Source organism: Erithacus rubecula (genome assembly GCF_903797595.1).
Source record: "Erithacus rubecula genome assembly, chromosome: 5".
NCBI classification, from domain to species: domain Eukaryota; kingdom Metazoa; phylum Chordata; class Aves; order Passeriformes; family Muscicapidae; genus Erithacus; species Erithacus rubecula.
In genome coordinates this window covers 50,164,376-50,183,205 of record NC_136687.1, presented here as the reverse complement: position 1 = coordinate 50,183,205, position 18,830 = coordinate 50,164,376, and the positions used below count along the sequence as shown (strand labels likewise).

The 18,830-nt window shown below is 39.1% G+C and overlaps 1 protein-coding gene across 2 annotated transcripts in view; it reads left to right on the top strand.

Annotated features, from left to right (window-relative positions):
* The window catches only part of SMARCAD1 (SNF2 related chromatin remodeling ATPase with DExD box 1), a 40,987-nt gene extending 23,042 nt beyond the window's left edge, over window positions 1–17,945 (top strand). For both annotated transcript variants that reach the window (XM_079306930.1, XM_079306929.1), the window contains exons 10-24: window positions 4,492–4,694; window positions 5,890–5,980; window positions 7,155–7,254; window positions 8,745–8,804; window positions 9,035–9,110; window positions 9,535–9,670; window positions 10,684–10,821; window positions 11,133–11,228; window positions 11,642–11,759; window positions 12,013–12,134; window positions 13,162–13,350; window positions 14,203–14,321; window positions 15,158–15,340; window positions 16,019–16,128; window positions 16,423–17,945. In XM_079306930.1, the coding sequence (XP_079163056.1) occupies window positions 4,492–4,694; window positions 5,890–5,980; window positions 7,155–7,254; window positions 8,745–8,804; window positions 9,035–9,110; window positions 9,535–9,670; window positions 10,684–10,821; window positions 11,133–11,228; window positions 11,642–11,759; window positions 12,013–12,134; window positions 13,162–13,350; window positions 14,203–14,321; window positions 15,158–15,340; window positions 16,019–16,128; window positions 16,423–16,484 (1,803 nt within the window). In that variant the 3' untranslated portion in view covers window positions 16,485–17,945. The remainder of the gene's footprint in view (window positions 1–4,491; window positions 4,695–5,889; window positions 5,981–7,154; window positions 7,255–8,744; window positions 8,805–9,034; window positions 9,111–9,534; window positions 9,671–10,683; window positions 10,822–11,132; window positions 11,229–11,641; window positions 11,760–12,012; window positions 12,135–13,161; window positions 13,351–14,202; window positions 14,322–15,157; window positions 15,341–16,018; window positions 16,129–16,422) is intronic.
* The last annotated feature ends 885 nt before the right edge of the window (window positions 17,946–18,830 follow it).

Here is an 18,830-nt window from a genome sequence, read left to right as displayed (position 1 = left end):
GGAGCAGGGGGAGACAAGAGGACGATACTTGAAAAAAATGCAAGGTACTGGTATGCAGCAAAAGAAATCCGTTTTGCCCCAAGCCTTTGGCTTCTCACAGAACATCTGTCACACAGCTATTTCTAAACTTGTTGGATTTTGTCTCAGCTTAATTCTTTGCAGAAGTATTTGCTACAGGGCTCCTCTCTCTTTCTCTGTGTATTTTACAGTAAAAGAAAAAGCTGCATGGGCCTGTTTGCATTCGAAATTTGTCTTTCATGAAGATTGCTGCTGTCAGCAGCCACATGTTTATGTAGTATTGTGAATACTTGCCCAGAGTAGAAGTGGTTTGCAGCAGATTTTAGCAGATGTTTTGTGTCTGTATGTGGATTTAATTGTTTGTAAAGATCCAGTAGCTCAGTAACCCAGTGCTCTTCCTACCAATTAATAAGGGTGGTTAGAGTAATGGAGAGAGCTGATTCAGTTAGACCATTAAAGAAATTGGCTTAGTTTTTAGGTCTCTTTTTACTTTAATAGTATCTTGTGTAACACAATCTCAAGTACTACAAGTTGTTACCACTTGTTCATTATTAGGATTGAGGGAGATATTAAGACTCTCAGTCTGAGATTAAAACTAAAGCCTATTTATATGTAAATTGAATGTTTTATTCCAGGAAGACATAAACGAGAATGTCTTTTTTTTTTTTTTTTGTTCCAGACAATTTTTTTTTAAGTTGCACTAAACTATTTTGTTTCCAAGAAGATTTAAATTAATTTCGTAAGCTCATAGGGTTAATAAGGGCACTCATAAATACTTACTCTTTGGAGTAGATATTTCAAGTGTTTTACTTAATCTAGTAATGCTTAAAACACATAGAAAAAATTGAGTAGACACGGTTCTCAAAATAAACAGAGAGAGCTGAAATTGTCCTTGCTCACAAAGATTATTTCATTTGGCAATTTAGAAATGCCTGCTTTGTAGGCCAAGTATATTTTCCAGGAGGACAGTTTTACCCAGTCGTTAGTGCTGGACATGACCAGATGGGAGAGACTCCTCTCAAACACCAGCTTGCATAAAGAGCACTCAGGTATGTCCTTGAGGCTTTAGGTGTCTGTCTCCTTGGAGAAGTGCAAGGACTGGTGGCCCCTCTCCAGAATACATTGTGTGCACAGGGAAAATAGTAGGTAACAAAAGAAATTGGGATATTTTTGGAGAGCACCTCTCTCAGTGCTTGTCATATTTACAAGCAAAAATTGCACACTGCTTTCTGAGGCAGAGGCTTTGTAAAGGAGGACCCAGGTGCTTCTGCAAAGCTCTAGCGTGGAGCTGAGATATGAGAGGAGGTGTGATGGGCAGATAGGAAATAATGAGGACTGCACTGCTGGGATTTATTGATTAGAGTACAAGGTGAGCTGATGAGCGGTAAACAAACTGAAGGATGGTCAGAAGGAAGCATGGCTGTGAGAGCTACAAAGAGAGGCAGGGACAAACTCCAAGAGTGTCATCCTCTGTGGAGGGGAAGGTGAAGCCAAGGATCAGACCAGGCTGCAGGACAGGCTAGAGTGGAAAGTTCATCTCTCTGTGTCTTGGTCTGATGTCATATGTTAGGAGGATCTTGTGCAAGGGGCCAGTGTTCAGTGATGTTTCTCATTGCAGACCTGCTCTGTGCTGGCCTCATGCTCTATACCTCCTCCAGACAGATATGAGGCAGTAGACCAGCAGCTGCTGAGAGAGACCTGCTCTCCTGGTGGGTGTTGTCACAGAGTCAGCAATCCTGAGTTGGAAGGGACGATAACAAAGCCGAACTCCTGGCCCGGCACAGGACAGCCATCAAACCTGTGCCTGAGAGTATTGTCCAAACAATTCCAGAACTCTGTCAGGCTGGTGCTGTGACCACTGCCCTGGGGAGCCTGTGCCAGTGCCCAACCACCCTCTGGGTGAAGACCCTTTTCTTAATACCCAACCTAAACCTCCCCTGACATAGCTTCAGGCCATTCTCTCAGTTCCTGACCCTGGTCACCACAGAGAAAGATCTGTGTCGGCATTCCTGGTTCCCCTTGTGAGGAAGTTGTAATTGCAGGTCTCCCCTCGGTCTCCTGTGTTGGCATCTCACCTCTTCTGTTTGCTTTGAGGTCCTGATGATACCCCACTGACTCCCACTATGGGCCAGCAGACAGCATGGTTTCTATCCTTGATGGAAGCACTGCTGGGCACCAGTTGCCCTTCCTCCCCATGCTAACTTGTCTAAAACCTCATTGGTGCTTAATTATATTTAACATATATTTGTTATATTATATATAACAAATCTGTCATTTCCAAACTGTGGAATTGCCCAGTGTTGGAAACTGCAGCAATCAGCACCATTTCTCACCAGAGAGGCTGTGAGCATAGTCATGTAAGGGCAGTACTCGCCTGGGTTCACTGTGTACCAAGAAACAAAAGCAGAGCCTAGACTGGCACACAGAGGAGCTCAGCTGAGGTTTTGGGGTCTGGGTTGGTGGTCTTGCAATTTTCTGCTTCCTCTAGTAAATGTGAGAGAGGAACTGGAGAGGATTTAATGCTATTCAGTTTCTTATTTTTTAGGTGTATAACTGTTACCTCTCTGGATTTCCTTTTAGTGCAAAAACATATGTATCTGTGTGAGACTTGCTGTATCCTCTCCTTTTTGTCATTCACAGTATTACTCTATCACAAAATAAGATGACTTATTTAGCATTTAAAGACTTTGTGTTTCTACAGAATACACATGAGTTAAGCTGATGAAAGTATTCCATTGAAATGGTGACACAGCACATCACTTTGAGGGGAATGAGAGAACAGAGCTGTCAGAGGTGGATGTACTTGTCCATTGTAATCTGTACTCTGCAGCAGTGTATGAGCTAGGCCATACAGACTCACGGGGGAGTAGCTCCGCCTCTTTTGTCATCTCATTTTGTTCAGCTGCACATGTACAAACTGCCACAAAAACCAAACTCCAGAGCCACTTTGCACCAAAGCCAGCTGAGGGGAAGCAGCAAATGCATCAGGTGAGCAATGAGAAGCTGGTTACAGTGGAACTGGAATTTGTTGATTGAAGCTGAGGTTAACTTTTACCCTTAGGCATTAAAGGGAAAGCCTTCATCATCTGCAAGTGGTGTAAAGTAGTGCAGTGCTGGTGTGGCAATTCCAAGTGTGCTGGGAGAGCTCATAGGTTCCGTTTCCATGATGGTCTTACATTTTTGGACCTCATTTGAAAAAAGCTGAACGTGGGAGGGTGTCAGAACCTCTAGAAAGCAAAGGCCACCTGTGGATCTGCTTTGTGTTCTGAGCAGGGTAACACCCTGCATTTTACATGTAAACCAGTGGCTAAAATATTTCTTGTTGCAACTTGGACTTGGATATTAATGTGCTGACATGAAACAATACAATTTCTGGTAATAACAGATGGCTCAATTCTCCACACCTTTATTTGTGGATTACAGGATTTCTATTCACGCCAACCAGGGCTTTAGTCATCAAAACAAATGTCGAAATTTTGTAGGCACTTATTAAATACTGTGTTCTTTCTTATTTCTAAATAGAGGTGTCTGTTTAGAAAACATCTTTACAGGTGTCAACATGTGCACCTTAGCCTGGTCTAACCTATGACTATCAGTAAATTTTCTGGGATTTGTTTAAAATGGGAAAAACACAGACATACCCCCAAACTGTAATTGCCTCCATTTATTTTTAAAGTATTTTTTTAATGAAAGCTGTTTTTAAAATTCTAATTTAATTTACTCTGGTTATACTCTTCACCTTAACAAGACTTGCTTTTGCTCTGCAATGTGGCAATATTGGTGAGTTGATTAACACATAATAGCTGGATCATACGACTCCTTTTTTATGGAGGGAATTCTTGGAGCACATATACATATTAAGTCTTGTGCTAACTTTTAACAGATCCCTGGACTAAAATTCAGAAAAATCTGTGTGAAAGCTACTTCTGTTTTAATACAAGAATGATGAATCCAAAGAATCTTGTATTCTTCAATTCTTTAAATCTACCAATAAACAAAACAAAAAAAAAAAGCCTGTTCTTTACAGTGAAATATGCATAACTACTCGAGAAAAATACTATAATTATAAATATGACTCCAGTTACTGCAGAAACATTTTTAGTGGTAGGTTTTACATTTTCTGCAGATGGCTCTACATGGAATTTAGGAGAAATCAATGGGCCTGAAGGGCCTGTTTTGATAAAACTTCAGGCTGCTTGTCTGTGGCATGTAAAATATTCATACTGAGATGAAGATCTGAAATTTAGAGGAAGGAAATACACACTAACCCTAACTAGTGAGGACTTGAGGAAGCAAGTGGTGGAAGTAAGGCTTCTTTGTACTGACAGTACTTGGTGACAACAGAAGACCTGGCACAATGCCCAAGTCCAGTTTGACTACCTTTGTGGTAGAGTTAGAACTGGAACCAAGTAATGCTGAGACCCACACAGACCCATAACAAAATGTAGTGATTTTTTAATTACTATTTTTCAGTTTACAAAAATGACGAAGACTTCTGGTTTGTCAGAAGATATAGTGTGGAATTGCAAGATACTGCTGAAGGAGAGGGATGTGGTTCTAAAGCTCATGAATAAATGTGAAGACATTTCCAATAAACTGACAAAACAGGTAACCAGGATTACTAGAGATGGAGGATGTGGATGGAACATAGAGCAACCCTCCATTCTGAATCGCAGGTATCTCTCATTTTTATACTTCAGAAGGGTCTTGGACAATGAGGTGTACTTGAAGACCGGGGTTTTCAGAACTGTAATCTCTGAAAGTAGAGTTGCAGGTTTTTGATACTTAGTAGCTCTTTGTGAGCTAGATGGTGATGTGCAACACTGGAGAGAATCTAACAGATTTTTAAAGTGTATCAGGAAAGCTGATGGGCAGGATAAGAGTATAAAAAGTTATAACAGTGTTTTATTTCCTCCAGTTTCTGGTGAATGTATCAGCCAACCTTAAACAATGGAAGCATGAGTTGTCAAATTATTTCAAATAAGAGCCCAAGCAAACCTTCTTCTGTAATGGGCGACACATTTCAAATAGGATTCAATTTCAAAAATGCTACATTGGAACATATCTGAGCAAACTGGGCAGGTTTATCAGCTAGATGAAAGACTTTAGTCAGGAAGTTCAGATGTACAAAGTAATCTGAAACTCTGTCCAGTCAGACATACCCAGCAGGCATGTGTTGGGGGGAAGGACTTCTTTCAGAGAGGTAAATTGGTAAGGATCTCCAAATGGATATTAGGTGAAATGGAAATGGATATGGTAGAGGTTTAGGAAGTGTAGGGGTGTAGTGTGAATGGCCAAAGTAGCAGCTTGAATTCCATTTACATGGTGTTACAAGTAAATAGCAAAAGGATTCTCAGCTGTGTGAAAATAAAACCTGTGAGGAAGCAGAAAGTCTTTGGAGGAAGGATGTCAGTGATGTTTCTTCTCTGGAAAAAGTGCTGAACAGGGTGACTTACTGTTGAGTGTGTTTTGTGGGTTTTGAGTTTGGGTTTTTCTTTGATGCTGATGCAAAGAGTGGTTGTACAACATAGCAAAATTAGGGATGCAGCTGCAAAATGCCACTTCATTCATTGTGTGTTTTAAAAATGAGTGGTTCTGTAACTGCTTTTATCTGATTGTGTATCACTGATTGTAGAAGAGAAGTATTTCTTTTGTTACTTTGAACATTTTAGATCTATGAAAATACAAATAAGCAACTCTGTGCACAGGTGACTGATTAAGAAAGTTTTTGGTTTTCACTACACAAAGACATGGAGTGCATGAAAATAAACGGAGTGTTAAACCTGCCAGTCTGTGATCACCATAAGTGTAAAGTTGTGTTTTATGGAGAAACAAATAAAAGGTAATAATTAACTTGATTGTTTTTAACAGTTTGAAACTGAAGCCATATCAGAAGATTGGTTTGAATTGGTTAGCACTGCTGTATAAGCATGGGTTGAATGGTATCTTGGCTGATGAAATGGTAAGTGTGAAACTGCTTATTTACGATCCGTTAAAATTTTGCAAAAAAGACTTTGCTATATCCCTGCTTAGAAACCTCAAGCAGATTATAACTGATCATAAATTGCAAAGAGTTCTCCAGGATCTTAGAAGCTGCTGAACTCCTTTCTGTTTGAAAATCAAAGGTAGCCTAGGATTCATGGACACTGACAATTACAAGTCACATGGTGTTTTCTGATGCAATGGAACTGGTTTCTACTACATGGTATTTTCAAACCATTGAGTTTAACAGCTCCTTGTCCAAGAATAATTTATTCTACTTGTCCAGCATTTAGTGTATGAGCCCCTATTTTCTTCATCAGTTTCAAAACAGGCAGGTAACAATGCAGGAAAAACCAAGTGGGTAGAAACCTTTTCTGCTTCTCCAGAAGCAGCATTTCCACCATCTCTTGTCATGACACTCCCCATCGACTTTGAACTAAGAGACATGAGCTTATGGGTTTGAGGTTTTGTTAAATGCTGACACCACCCATACTTGTACAACAGAAAAACCTTACTGATGCAGCTACTGAATTTATGGTCTGTTGTTTTTAATCCTGGCTGCTGTTCATCTTCTGATGAACTATGAATGAAAGCAGTGCTTTTTCTGGCTATGACCTACACAGTGTTTCTCAACTTCTCTATGTCTCATGTTAATTAAAAATGTGTGTGTTTTATGGCAGATACATTAAGTTTTTAAATTCATGATGCAGAAAACTGGAAAAGTGGGTGTTGGTGGAAATGTAGGCTTATCTTAAATCTGATTACCATATTAAATTCCACTTCAGAAATAACTGGAATATCCTTTCAGTACAATTGATTCAAGTGGAAATAAACATTTAGTTTCCAAGTAATCATTTTTCAGTACCATTGGGTCAGGAAGGTAAATTTTTGAAAATTAATTGAGGGATGAAGAACTAAAAAGAAAAACTTCATAAATTGGAAAGAGGAATCTTTGTTCAAATATTGAGCTGAAATGATAATGAAGTTTGACTGAGGTTCTACTTAAGAAGGAATTGTCTTCTGTAAACAAATTTTCTAATCAGATTTCCAGTCTTTGCTGGGCCATCACTGCACTGTAATTGTCTTATGAGTTCAAAACACTTTTACGTCCCACAGATTGTAAATTTTGTTTAAATGGTTTTATTTTCTCTTAGGGCTTAGGAAAAACGATTCAAGCTATTGCATTTCTGGCTTATCTCTACCAAGAGGGCAATAGAGGTCCCCATTTGATAGTTGTGCCAGCTTCAACATTAGGTAAGTTACAAGCTTCAAAAATATTTGTGTTGGAGAAAAAAATCCCCAAACCAGTCATAGACATACAGTAAAGCAAAGATAATTTAATGAAAGAAAATTTGGTTTTATTATGGTGGTACTCAACTTCTTAAGTAATTTGAATTGGAATGCAGACCATACTGCAGGCATGCTTGTTCTGAATTAATTAGATTTAGAATGGAACTTTTTTAGATGATCTGTCTGCCTCAAAAAAATGAAGCTGCTTGTTACAATCTGAACTTGTGAAGCAAAGCAGTCTTTTTACTTTTTGGATATTGGCTGAACTTCCTAGTCTTCAGGCTGTGCTTAAGGTTAGGTTTCATGACACTTAAACATGCACTGTCTTTTTTTGTCTTTACTGCACAGCATCTGTCAAAGCAGATGAAAATCTTAAAATGATGAGACTAATTGTCTTTTACTTGTGTGTTCTGATTGTTTTATGGCCTCAGTTGAAATTGGAAAGAGTGTGGTGGAATGAAATGTCAGCAAAGCTGATGAGATTGAGGAGAAAATGGTTCTTGATGGAGCTAAATTTGAATTTGCTGAATGGCATGGGGAAGTAACAAGTTGAATTTAGAAAGTAAATGCTGCTTTCACTATAAAATACTTGGGCTTCAAAAATTTCTCTTGATGTATCAAAAAATTTCCAGTTGTTCAACTGAAGTCTAAAATCATCATTTTTAGTGTGCTTTCAAACTTCACTGGAACCCACTTTTTATAACAACTCTTAATTAATACATGTATTACTTAAAACCTGAGGTGTGTGTTAGTACGTGAACAAAGGTGCTTTTGTGAAGTCGGTCTGAGTCCAAATTGTAGAGGCAGGTTGGCAATGCCTGGGCAGTGCAATCTGCTGGCAGCTTTCTTGACACTTTTCCAGGGTGTCTCCTCATCCCTGATCTGGGTCCAGCCCCTTCCCAAGTGGCATTTAGCAGAGTCTCCCCCTTCTGCTGTAGTTTGGGGTCAGCACATGTGTTGGCTGTCAAGCAGCTGCCTCATGGGCACAGCAGTGTTGCCTGTGGCCACTGTGCTGCTGCACACCTGGAGCTGCACAGCCAGGATGTCAGCCCTGTCTGCTCCCAGAGGCACTGTCTCTTCTGGTGACATTCTTCTGCAGGCAAGTACTGACAGATTCAGTGATTTCTTCTCTGGGGATTTAACTGTCTAGAGAAGAACAAACCAAGCTGCAGAGTTAGAAATTGTACTTATTTCACACAGTGGTTACAGACCCTGCAGAGCCTGCTCCTGCAGGAGTTGAAAGTACAAGCTGGTTGAGTTGCTAAAAAGCCCAGTTGGGGTTGGTTCAGTTTCTTATGTATCAGTTTTCCAGTTTTAAGACAGAGTTTTTCTTAACCTTCAGGAGAATTTAAAGGGATTTGCATTAAAATCAGATGTTTGGTTTGATGTGAAACAGTAAGGCATAATAAAGTATAAATGACTTGATTGGGTTTTGTTTTAATGTTGTCTTACAGATAACTGGATAAGAGAAGTTCATCTATGGTGTCCTGAACTGAACGTCCTCTTTTACTATGGTGAGGAATCTAGTTAAGAAATTAATCCAGTAATACTGGATAATAATCCAGTAATAATCCAGTTGCTTGCATGGCCAGTGTAAGAAAAGATAAATTGCTCATGGCAGTGTTGTTTTAAGAAAGTTGTTTAAGTACAGTTTTATTGATGATGATTTCTTTGCAATGTCTTTAATTGTTGCATGTATAAAATATATGCAATTGTACTCATTTTATGTCTTGTCCTTCTTTAGGATCCCAAGAAGATAGGAAACACCTCAGGGTGGACATTCATAATAAAGTCGTTGATTTCAATGTGATTGTGACTACGTAAGTACAGTTAAAACTCTACGAACTGAGCTTTAGTGAGGTGCTGCTGACCTCTAGTGGTACAAGAAACCAGACAATTTTAGGAGCTGGGTTTCTGATAATGGTTAACTAGGGTTTTGTGATTGTGTAAGAGGGTGCTTTAGGTATGTGTCTGTCAGTATGTATATTACAGATAGTGTTACATTGTAATAGGCTTCAGCAGATTTTTAGGAAGTTTTACTGGGCTTGTTGGCTCATCAAGTAAACTGAAATCATTTGCCAGTAATAAACTTGGGTTGTGATTGGTTACTTCCAGGTAGTTTTACTGCCCCTCATGTACTTTGTCCATAATTCTTAACAATATTAGAGAGCTTAATTTGATTGTGGTAACAGTACATTTATTTCCAGAGAGAGACTAAGTGCAAGTGATATTTGTCTCTGACAGATACAACTCTGCAATCAGCAGCTCAGAAGATCGAGGACTGTTCCGCAAGCTGAAGCTTCACTATGCAATTTTTGATGAAGGTCACATGCTCAAGAACATGAGCTCTATCCGCTACCAGCACCTCATGACAATTAATGTAAGATGTTTAGTTATTGCTGGGTTAGAGGGGACACACCTCCTGGGTTTTCTGTTTTGCAGTTACAAGCAGGGGGAAAATGGAATATTAACTGTAAAGTTCAGATACACGTAACTTTGGAGAAACTACAGTATGCAAGTGGATTTAAGTGTTGGTGTGGTCTAAGGAGTGGATCTTACACTGTGATCTCTTTCAGGGACCTAAGCTCCCGAAGAAATGTGATAAATTTCCTGTACCATCATTACAATGATGGTAGTGCTTAAGTTTCAGTATTAAGCAAATTCCTAGTTATATCCCATTGTAGTAAAGATTTTAAAAATGCTATTCTGATTACTTGTGCTGCAACCTTGTAGTATTTAAGGACCTGCTCTGATAGGGCTATGTAAGAAGATCGAGCTTGAAAATATTTTTCTTGTGCCTTACAGCCTGAGTAAGTGGAATTTTGAAAAATACTTGAGTACAGCTCTTTCTCTGAATATTATGATCTAGCACTCTAGTATTTGTACAATAATAATAAACTTAAGATTTCTTACTGCAACTTTTTTTTTCAAGATCATGTTTTCATCAGTAGCCTTTTTAAAAAGCTGACCTTTAAGCAATAAAACTGGCTTTTACTTGCAATTCAAAACTTGTGCTTAAGTACTATATGACATTAGAGAGCTTGATATGGGAGCAGCAATTAAGTCATCAGGAGGAAGAAAAAATGCCCCCCAAAAAAACCCCCAACAACCAAAACAAAGCCCAAACAGAACAATCAAGAAGAAGCCTAATAGATCCAGCAATGCTTTTTAAATTGTGTTATATTGGTGCAGTTCCCCACAGATCTGTAAGCAATTTTGTTGACTTAACTCATGGAATAATTCCCTTGTTCCAAATGTATAATAAGTTTAATTAGTTATAATTTAAACCAAGGTCATTGTCTCACTTTTCTGTAGCTGTGGTTTTTTGCCAATAATATTTTTTAGCCTATTTGACCAAGGTTTCTCTTTGCTCTTTCCACTTGGGACAAACAGGCCAAGAATCGCTTGCTGCTAACAGGGACTCCGGTTCAAAATAACCTGTTGGAATTGATGTCCCTCTTGAATTTTGTCATGCCCCATATGTTCAGCAGTAGCACAAGTGAAATCCGAAGGATGTTCTCTTCAAAAACAGTGAGTACTATGAATTCTCTTCTTGAAAATAACTTTTGGCTTTTTGCTAGAAGGCTGCTATTGTCACATAACTTCTGTTTTATTGGTATCTTATTGAAACAGGTAATGTGATTGTGAAAACCTAGAAAATGAAACAATTGAGTAAACCTTTTAAATTAAAATATCCTGTAACAGGATATCTTGGAATACTAATGGTCAGGTCAAGTATATCTGTTTTGACTGGGATTTTGATCAAGTTAAAGAAGTTAAGGTGGTGGTGTTACACCTGAAAGCTTCACACTGTAATTGAATTCTTTCAATGTTTTCCTTAGAAGAGTGCTGAAGAACAAAGTATATATGAGAAGGAGAGAATTGCACATGCCAAGCAGATAATAAAACCATTCATCTTGAGACGAGTAAAAGATGAGGTAACATTTTAGCTTTAAAATGATCAAAAAAAGCCTGATAATCTCTGACACCAACATTATAAGATGAAGCAAAATTACTCAAAAATTATCTTTAAAAATGTTAATGGGCACTTGCAGACTTCAGTGGTCTGAAGGGGGTAATGCTGATTAGCAGGGAAGTAGATCCCAGGTATGCATGTAGCATTATCTCATACAGTTCTGGAGTGTGCAGACCATGTTTCTTGATGGGGAGGGTTGATGTACAATCCAGGTCAAGACCTGAGTTAAATTGCTGCCTGAGTGAAGTTGCAAGCAGTGAAAGGAGCTGGGATGAGGAGAATGAACAGAGTAACATAACAGCATAGGACAGTGCACACACTTACTGGTGGTTCACAGCAGTACAGGTTTTATCTGGTATCATTTTGTTTTCACAGGTCCTTAAACAACTACCTCCCAAAAAAGATCTCATTGAACTGTGTGCCATGTCTGAGAAACAGGAACAGCTCTATGTGGATCTCTTAAACAAACTCAAGAAAACTATTAACAGTAATGGTAAGTAAGGGCCTTGTTTCCTTTTGTGGATTTTTTTTCATGCTGTGACACACATTGAGTGTGACTACAGTCTTTGCTTTGTAGAAATGTCTAATGATCATAAACTGTCTATGTCCCTTCTGTGAAATTTTTTTGAAGTTCAGGTAATAGGTGAATTTTCAAACTGAGTTCTTGCAAACAAAGCTCTGCTGAGAGATAATGTTTCAGATGGTTATTTTCAGTTGTAGTACAAAGATGCCTTCTTTGTTTACAGAGAAAAACTCTGATATGGGAAATGCAATGATGCAACTTAGGAAAATGGCCAATCACCCTCTTCTGCATCGTCAGTACTACACGAATGACAAGCTCAGGACAATGTCCACCCTCATGCTCAAAGTAAGGGGATGAGACTCAGAAGCAATCCTTCATTTCTCAAAATTTCTAATGCAAACTTGTTTCTTTGTTGTTTGTTTTGTTGTCAGACTTCTGGTCAAAAATGTGTCTTTGCCAAACTTTTTGTTGCTGCTTTTTATTTCTCTGCATCTATCCAGAGCTCTGACCAAGCTCTGTAGGTATTGAACACTGCTTTTTTTTTTTTTTTTTTTTGTAGCATTAGGTGTGTTTATGGAAAAAATCTTAGGTGGGCACCTGAGTGTAGTAGCTTTCTGAGTAACAAGAACTGAACAGTACAGAACTAAAGTAGGAAAGGCATAAGTATTGATCCTTTACGGATTTTTTAGAAAAATTTGTATGGGGTTACTACCTGAGAAGCTTGGGGAAAATTAAATAAAACAAAAAAATCTCAATGTGCAGCAAGGACTCTAAAAAAGTTGGAGTTGGTTTTGAATATTCTTCAGCTTTGTTTTAAAGTGAAGCCAGACAAGGCTGGGGGAAGCAAGAAGTGCCCTGTTGTTTTATGAAGGACTTTTGTCCCTTTTTATTCCCATGCCATCATACTCTCCAGATGTGGCTATTTTTTCCTCTTTCTTCCAGGCATGACATCCCTTTACCCACCCTACATCTTGGGATGAGCTTTCCATGTCTTCTACCATCTATCCAATGATTGGACCTCCCTTTTAGGGAATGTGTCTTGGGGGAAGAGGTCTGATAAAGGGGTAAAGGGCCATATGGCTTGATGGGAAGTAGGTAATTGCTATGAAGGTTGAGCATATCCTTCTTAGGTTTTTGGCAGTACAAGTGCTTGTAAGAGCTAAACTGTGAAGTAATTATCATCTCCTATTATAAACCTGAAGTTGAGAGTTCATCTTCCATTGCTCACATGAGCCATGCTCTAGCATTTGTCCATGTCTAGGTGTGTTACTTTTTTCTTTCAGAGATCATGGATGTTACTGTGTGGTGGTTTTGGTTTTAGTTCTCTGGTGAGATTGTGTATTGCATTCTTTCCCTTCATTTTTGCTAATAGGAGCCCACACATCGTGATGCTAACCCTGACCTTATCTTTGAAGATATGACAGTGATGACAGATTTTGAGCTGAATGTGCTTTGTAAGCAATATTCTCACATCAATGACTTCACGTTAGACATGGATCAGATCCTGGATTCTGGAAAGTTTAGAGCACTGGAACGCATTCTCTCCGACCTTAAAGAGAAGGTATTACAGATGGCTGAAGCTTTTTCTTGTCTAAAGAATGGCTCTAGACAACTTGTTAAATTAATATCTGCCAGCTCTGTGCAACCCAGTTGGTTTGATGTGGAGTTTTACAATGTAATTTAGTGCATGTGCAGAATTGCAAAGCAACACTTTCAGCTTTTGATGTGCAGCCCTGAGCATGCACATCACTTTAGAGACAGCTGAAATAAATTTTCCCAGTTTTCCAAGTTTCAGAGTATTCATCCCAAGTTAACTACTCTGTTAATATGCACACCTCACAAACTTGGACCTTCTCTTGGCAATTGAATAAAACTGTATTACATAAGAAAAATCATATGTGTGTTGAGCCAGTGGAAAGGTAAGAAGAGGTCCCTGCTTGAAGTCCTGCTCTGAAATTCAAACAGATTTATTTTGCAAATAAGCATGTGCCATAATATTTCAGAGTATTCTGAATTTGCACAGGTGGGTGCTGTGGATCTATTTCAGACAAAATAGGGTTACTCTCTACATTATATTAAATATTTAAATTTAAATTTTGAATGAAAGTATTTTAATGTTTGTGGATGAAATAATCTGTTATTTATGCATTTGATATGTGATTTGTTTGAGCCACCTAAGTACAAAATAATTAAAATATTACTGCAATGACAGACAGTGAGTTAATACAGCAGAACTACAGGATATGAAATCTTCACTGAAAGTCAGTCCTGACTTGGTGATTTTCAGCTTAGTCTTTTATTTCAGAAAACAGGGTTTCTGTAAAAGTAGAATCATCTATTTATATCAATAAAGAATTTTTGTACTTCATAGTTGACATGTTTCAAAATCTTTGCTTTTCTTTGTCCTTTCCAGGGTGACAGAGTAGTGTTGTTTAGCCAGTTCACTATGATGCTGGACATCTTGGAAGTTTTCCTAAAACACTGGCAACATAAATACATTAGGCTGGATGGAAAAACACAGATTTCTGAGCGGTACGTGACTTGCCAAAAATAAGAGAGAGAAAGTGAATGTGTTAGAGAGGGGGAGGTGACTTCAGACCCTCACCTTAGTTTTCTGTGCTCACTGGACATTGACCATAGGAGGTGTTAAATGTTGAACTTCAGATCACCTTAGTAAGGGTGAGGCTAAAGAACGAGGTTTAGGTGGTGGGGTGCAGTCTTAGCCATGGAAATGAAAAATGTGTGTTTGATTTGTGTGTCAGCATGTCATAACACCTGTAGCTATTCCTTGGAAGTAGAGTGTATCTCTTTTATAATAGACAGATACTCTTTTTTTCTCTAGGACAAACCAGTCTGTCCCTGCAGCTGAAAATGTTTCAATGCTTTTCTTGTGTTTGAGCTGAGCTGGTTTTCTGTCTCAAGAATTTTTGAAGATTTTTTTGGATGCTTTTTCCTTCATTTCAAAAAACTGTCATTCTTGCTGAGGTGTTACTGATGTCTGTTTCTGCCTTTGCATGTGCAGTTAGTACAGAAGATTGTCATGAAGTAAAATTCATCCCCTGCCTCCCCATTCATTTCATGTGTTTCAGTCTTCCATTGTCCTTCAGCTGCTTCTTTGTGTTCTGTAATCACCAAAATCTTTTTCTAAGCCTGTTTTCACTCTCTGCTATCCATCTGCCACTCAGTATATTTCTCTGGTCACTGCAGAGGACTGTTGGTTCCCATTTTCCTGCTGCAGAGCATCTGTAATTTGGAGCTGCTGTGTGCTGTCCTCTCTTCCAAAAGATGATCCTAACTTCTGTGTTCAGCTCTGGAGCCAGTGGGCAGTGTTTTCCTAGGCCTGATGCGTGGTGTCTTGTGTTCTGCAGGATACATCTGATAGATGAGTTCAACACAGATATGGGTATATTTGTATTCCTTCTGTCCACCAAAGCTGGTGGCTTGGGCATTAATCTGACCTCGGCCAATGTTGTTATCCTTCATGACATTGACTGCAACCCCTACAATGATAAGCAGGCTGAAGACCGGTGCCACAGAGTAGGTCAGACACGGTAAGACTTTTTAAAATTGTAATTTCTTGGAGGCAAGCTCTCAAAGGAGGCTAAAATGACAGTATTTATGATTAAAAGTTTTAAGCAGAGGCTTGTGTAGAGCAGCTCTGGGTTGTGTGGTAGCTAGGAACTGTAATTGTTTTAGTCCATGTTGCTGGCAGAACAAACCTCTATTTACACTTTCTTCCTTTTCCTAGTTCACTGTAACTCTCAAACTGTGTGTAATTCTCAAATTTCTGATGCTGAGAACTATTCCAAGGTAGATCTGAAGTCTTTGGGACTATCTAGTCAAGCTGTTTGTTCTCTTCAGAAGACTTGTAAGCTTTTAAGTGCCACCTGATCATAAAAAGTGAAACCGTAAAATTTGTGTAATTTCAACTGTATTCAATAGTAACATGGAATTAGGGGGAATTTGACTTGTTTATATTAATGGAGATTTTTGTGAGATTTTTGTCCAGACATTTGCAGAGGCTGGAAGTGCAGGAGGAAATGTGTTTTCTGGCAATACAGAGCACAGTTGTTCCAGAAAAAAAGCTAGATGCTCTTTGTATTGCCTTCTCATTCATTTCCTAATCCTTGCTTTAAACCCCAGCTAGCTGAGTCACGGCATGGCATCCTTCCTTTTTGCACTAATCAAAACTACAAAAATGGATTTTTTTTTTTTTTTGTGGTTTTCAGGGAAGTACAAGTCATAAAACTCATCAGTAAGGGAACTATTGAAGAAACCATGCTCAAGATCAGCCAACAGAAATTGAAGTTAGAACAAGATATGACTGCAGCAGAATCAGGTAGGTGTCTTGGACATAATGATGTCCACTTGAGTAAATTAAAACTGCAATATGTTACTCTGAAGAAAAGAAGGTTCTTGATGCAGACAAGCCTTTTGTTGTTTGTTTTTGGTTTTTTTTGTTAAACTAGATGAATGTATTTTTTCTGGTTGTTCTTTGATTTGACAGTAAGTGCCCTCTGAGTCTGACCAAGTTGTACAAGCAGAGGATTTTTTAACTGTTTTGGGGACGTAGGCTTTTATCTGTTTATGTGAAATATTTTAAACTGTACTAATGCTTGTCTTTATTCCTCAGGAGAAGAAGGAACCATTCCAGCAGATATAGCCACGCTATTAAAAGCTTCATTGGGTCTCTAAAATGTAAATATGTTGTGAAATTCAAGGAAGAAAGGTGATGATGTGTCCCAAGGACTCCCTACATTACTGTTGACCAGGAGTTTTATGAACGTTTATAACTTTTTGTAGTTTCTTTATTGTATTGCTTATGGTATTGAAGATTTTTAACACCAATAGCATTCTTTTGATGCTTAAAAGCATAAATGGCCCAAATGTGCCAACCTCAGATACTGAATACAGGTTTTACAGATAACTTTTAAAAATGGGGACCTAAGTAGTAATTGTTTTAACAAATCTGCTACTGCTTAAGATTTGTCAGTATTTTTGTAATTATTTCTACCTCCAAATATATATATATATATATAAACTGTCTGTTTCACTGGATTCCACGTGTAGATTTTTTTATATGTGCCTTATTTGACAATGCTCAAGTCTGTTTCTGCTTGTTTTGGTTCATTTGATGTTCTGTACTGGTTTTGTATCAATTTGGGATGTTCCAATAAAATTCCATAGATTGACAAAATGTTTTCATGGTTGCAGTGGTTTGGGGCAGGTGTGAGGATGATAATGTGCATGTTACAAATCAATTAGGCATCTCTCAGACCAGCTGGAATATTCCAATTGAACTGACTTGGCTTTGTCCAGCAGTAGTTAATTACCAGTATGTCATTCTGATTACAGTGGTGTGAGGATATTGATTGTAAAAACAACTCCTGTGAAATGATTTGGTGAAGTCTGTGGGTGTTCTGGTCAACTGTACGTGATCTCTGCAAATTCAGAATGGGTGGGAAATTAAAGCTTTTCCTAAACTTGTTTTCCAAGTGTGGACTAAACTGCTTGGCTTTTCTTGGCAATGTTCTGTGGCTGTGCTCTCTGTTCCAAAATGCACAACTGAAACAAGGTGAAGATGTGCTGTATTGTTTGAGAAGGGATAGGGGCAAGAATCCGTTTTCTATGCTTCTTTAATTCCACTGGTTCTGCTGGACTCAGTAGTGGGATTTAACAGACAACCACAGGTGTTTAATGTACAGCTAATTAGTCTGTGTGTTTCTGTTGGGTGTGATGCTAACCCAGCTCTTATCCCATTGCACCTGCATGTTCTCACCTGCTTGGTTCCAGTGTGTTGAAGCAAGATCTCTGCCCTTCAGGATGGGTTGTGTGGTGTGCTGGATGTGTATGGGATCAGTTAATGCAGTCCAGAGGAGCTGTGGTTACCTCTGGGGTCAGTGGCTGTCTTTAGGTGCTGTGAAGCTCAAGTGTTTCTGCCTTTCTTCCTTGTAACTGTTTCTACTTTTTAGCTGGGGGTCCAAGAGACTGCCGGGCCACTGTCTGTGGAGATAACCATTAAACTAACTGGGTGCAGTCCTGGGCAGCTGGCTCTAGGTGGCCCTCTGTGAGCAGGGCCTTGGACCAGAAGACCTCCAGAGGTCCCTTCAGCTGCTCTATGGTTCTGTTTTTCTGATTGGGAAAGATGTACAGAGGGGGGAAAAACACAAAGCCACTCTCTCTGCAGTCAGTTGCTGAACAAGAGAGGGATCTTGGGAGCTAAAGAAGGAAAAATGTGTCAAGAGCCAGAGCAAAGCACACAGGGAGTTTCAGAGCAGGTGAAGATAGGAATGAGTAAAGGTTGTTTCTTTCTGTTCTGACAGTACCTAACTTGTGTCTCTTAGGAGTTGTTTGGTGTCACTCATGATTCAATGAAATAATACTTGAGGTGGGAGAGGGAAGGAAATGTGAAGGGAAGTACTTTCCCCACAGTGGTGATTTCCAGTGCAGAGTGTTGCCCAAGTTTGTTGTGGTTTAGCTGCTTACACCACACAATGGAGACCTCTCACAAGCACTTGTCTCCCCTTGAGTTTGTGTAAACCACTTTCACCCACGGCTGTCCACATTGCCAGGATTTCCACCTGCCTTTTCTCCAATCCTGGAAGAGCAAACCCTTCATTTGTTCTAAACCTGGTTGCCACCACCAATCCCCAGTTTGTGTCTCCTGCTTACTGGCATACGTACTGAGCTGCTAAATGTTTGTGTAGCTGGTGTGTTTATGGAGAATTGGTGCTAGTGTGGGCACCAGCTCAGCTGTGCAGCTGCTTCTTGGCTTGTTTTAGAGATTTTTTTGTTTTTTCCAGGGGCACAGCATAAGCACAAGCTTCTCAAGCACTTTTTTCAGGCTCTTGAATTTTAAGTGGGTCTTTATTTTTTTTTTTCCTTCATATTCCATGCATTTCCCCTCTCCATTTAACTTACTTTCCTTTAGATTGAAAGACTGCAACAGGCAAAATGTTGAAATTGCACCTCTCTGGGAAGATGTATTCACCTTTTCTCCTTTTGAGAGTGTACAAAACATTAGGTGGTTTGATCAAGCAC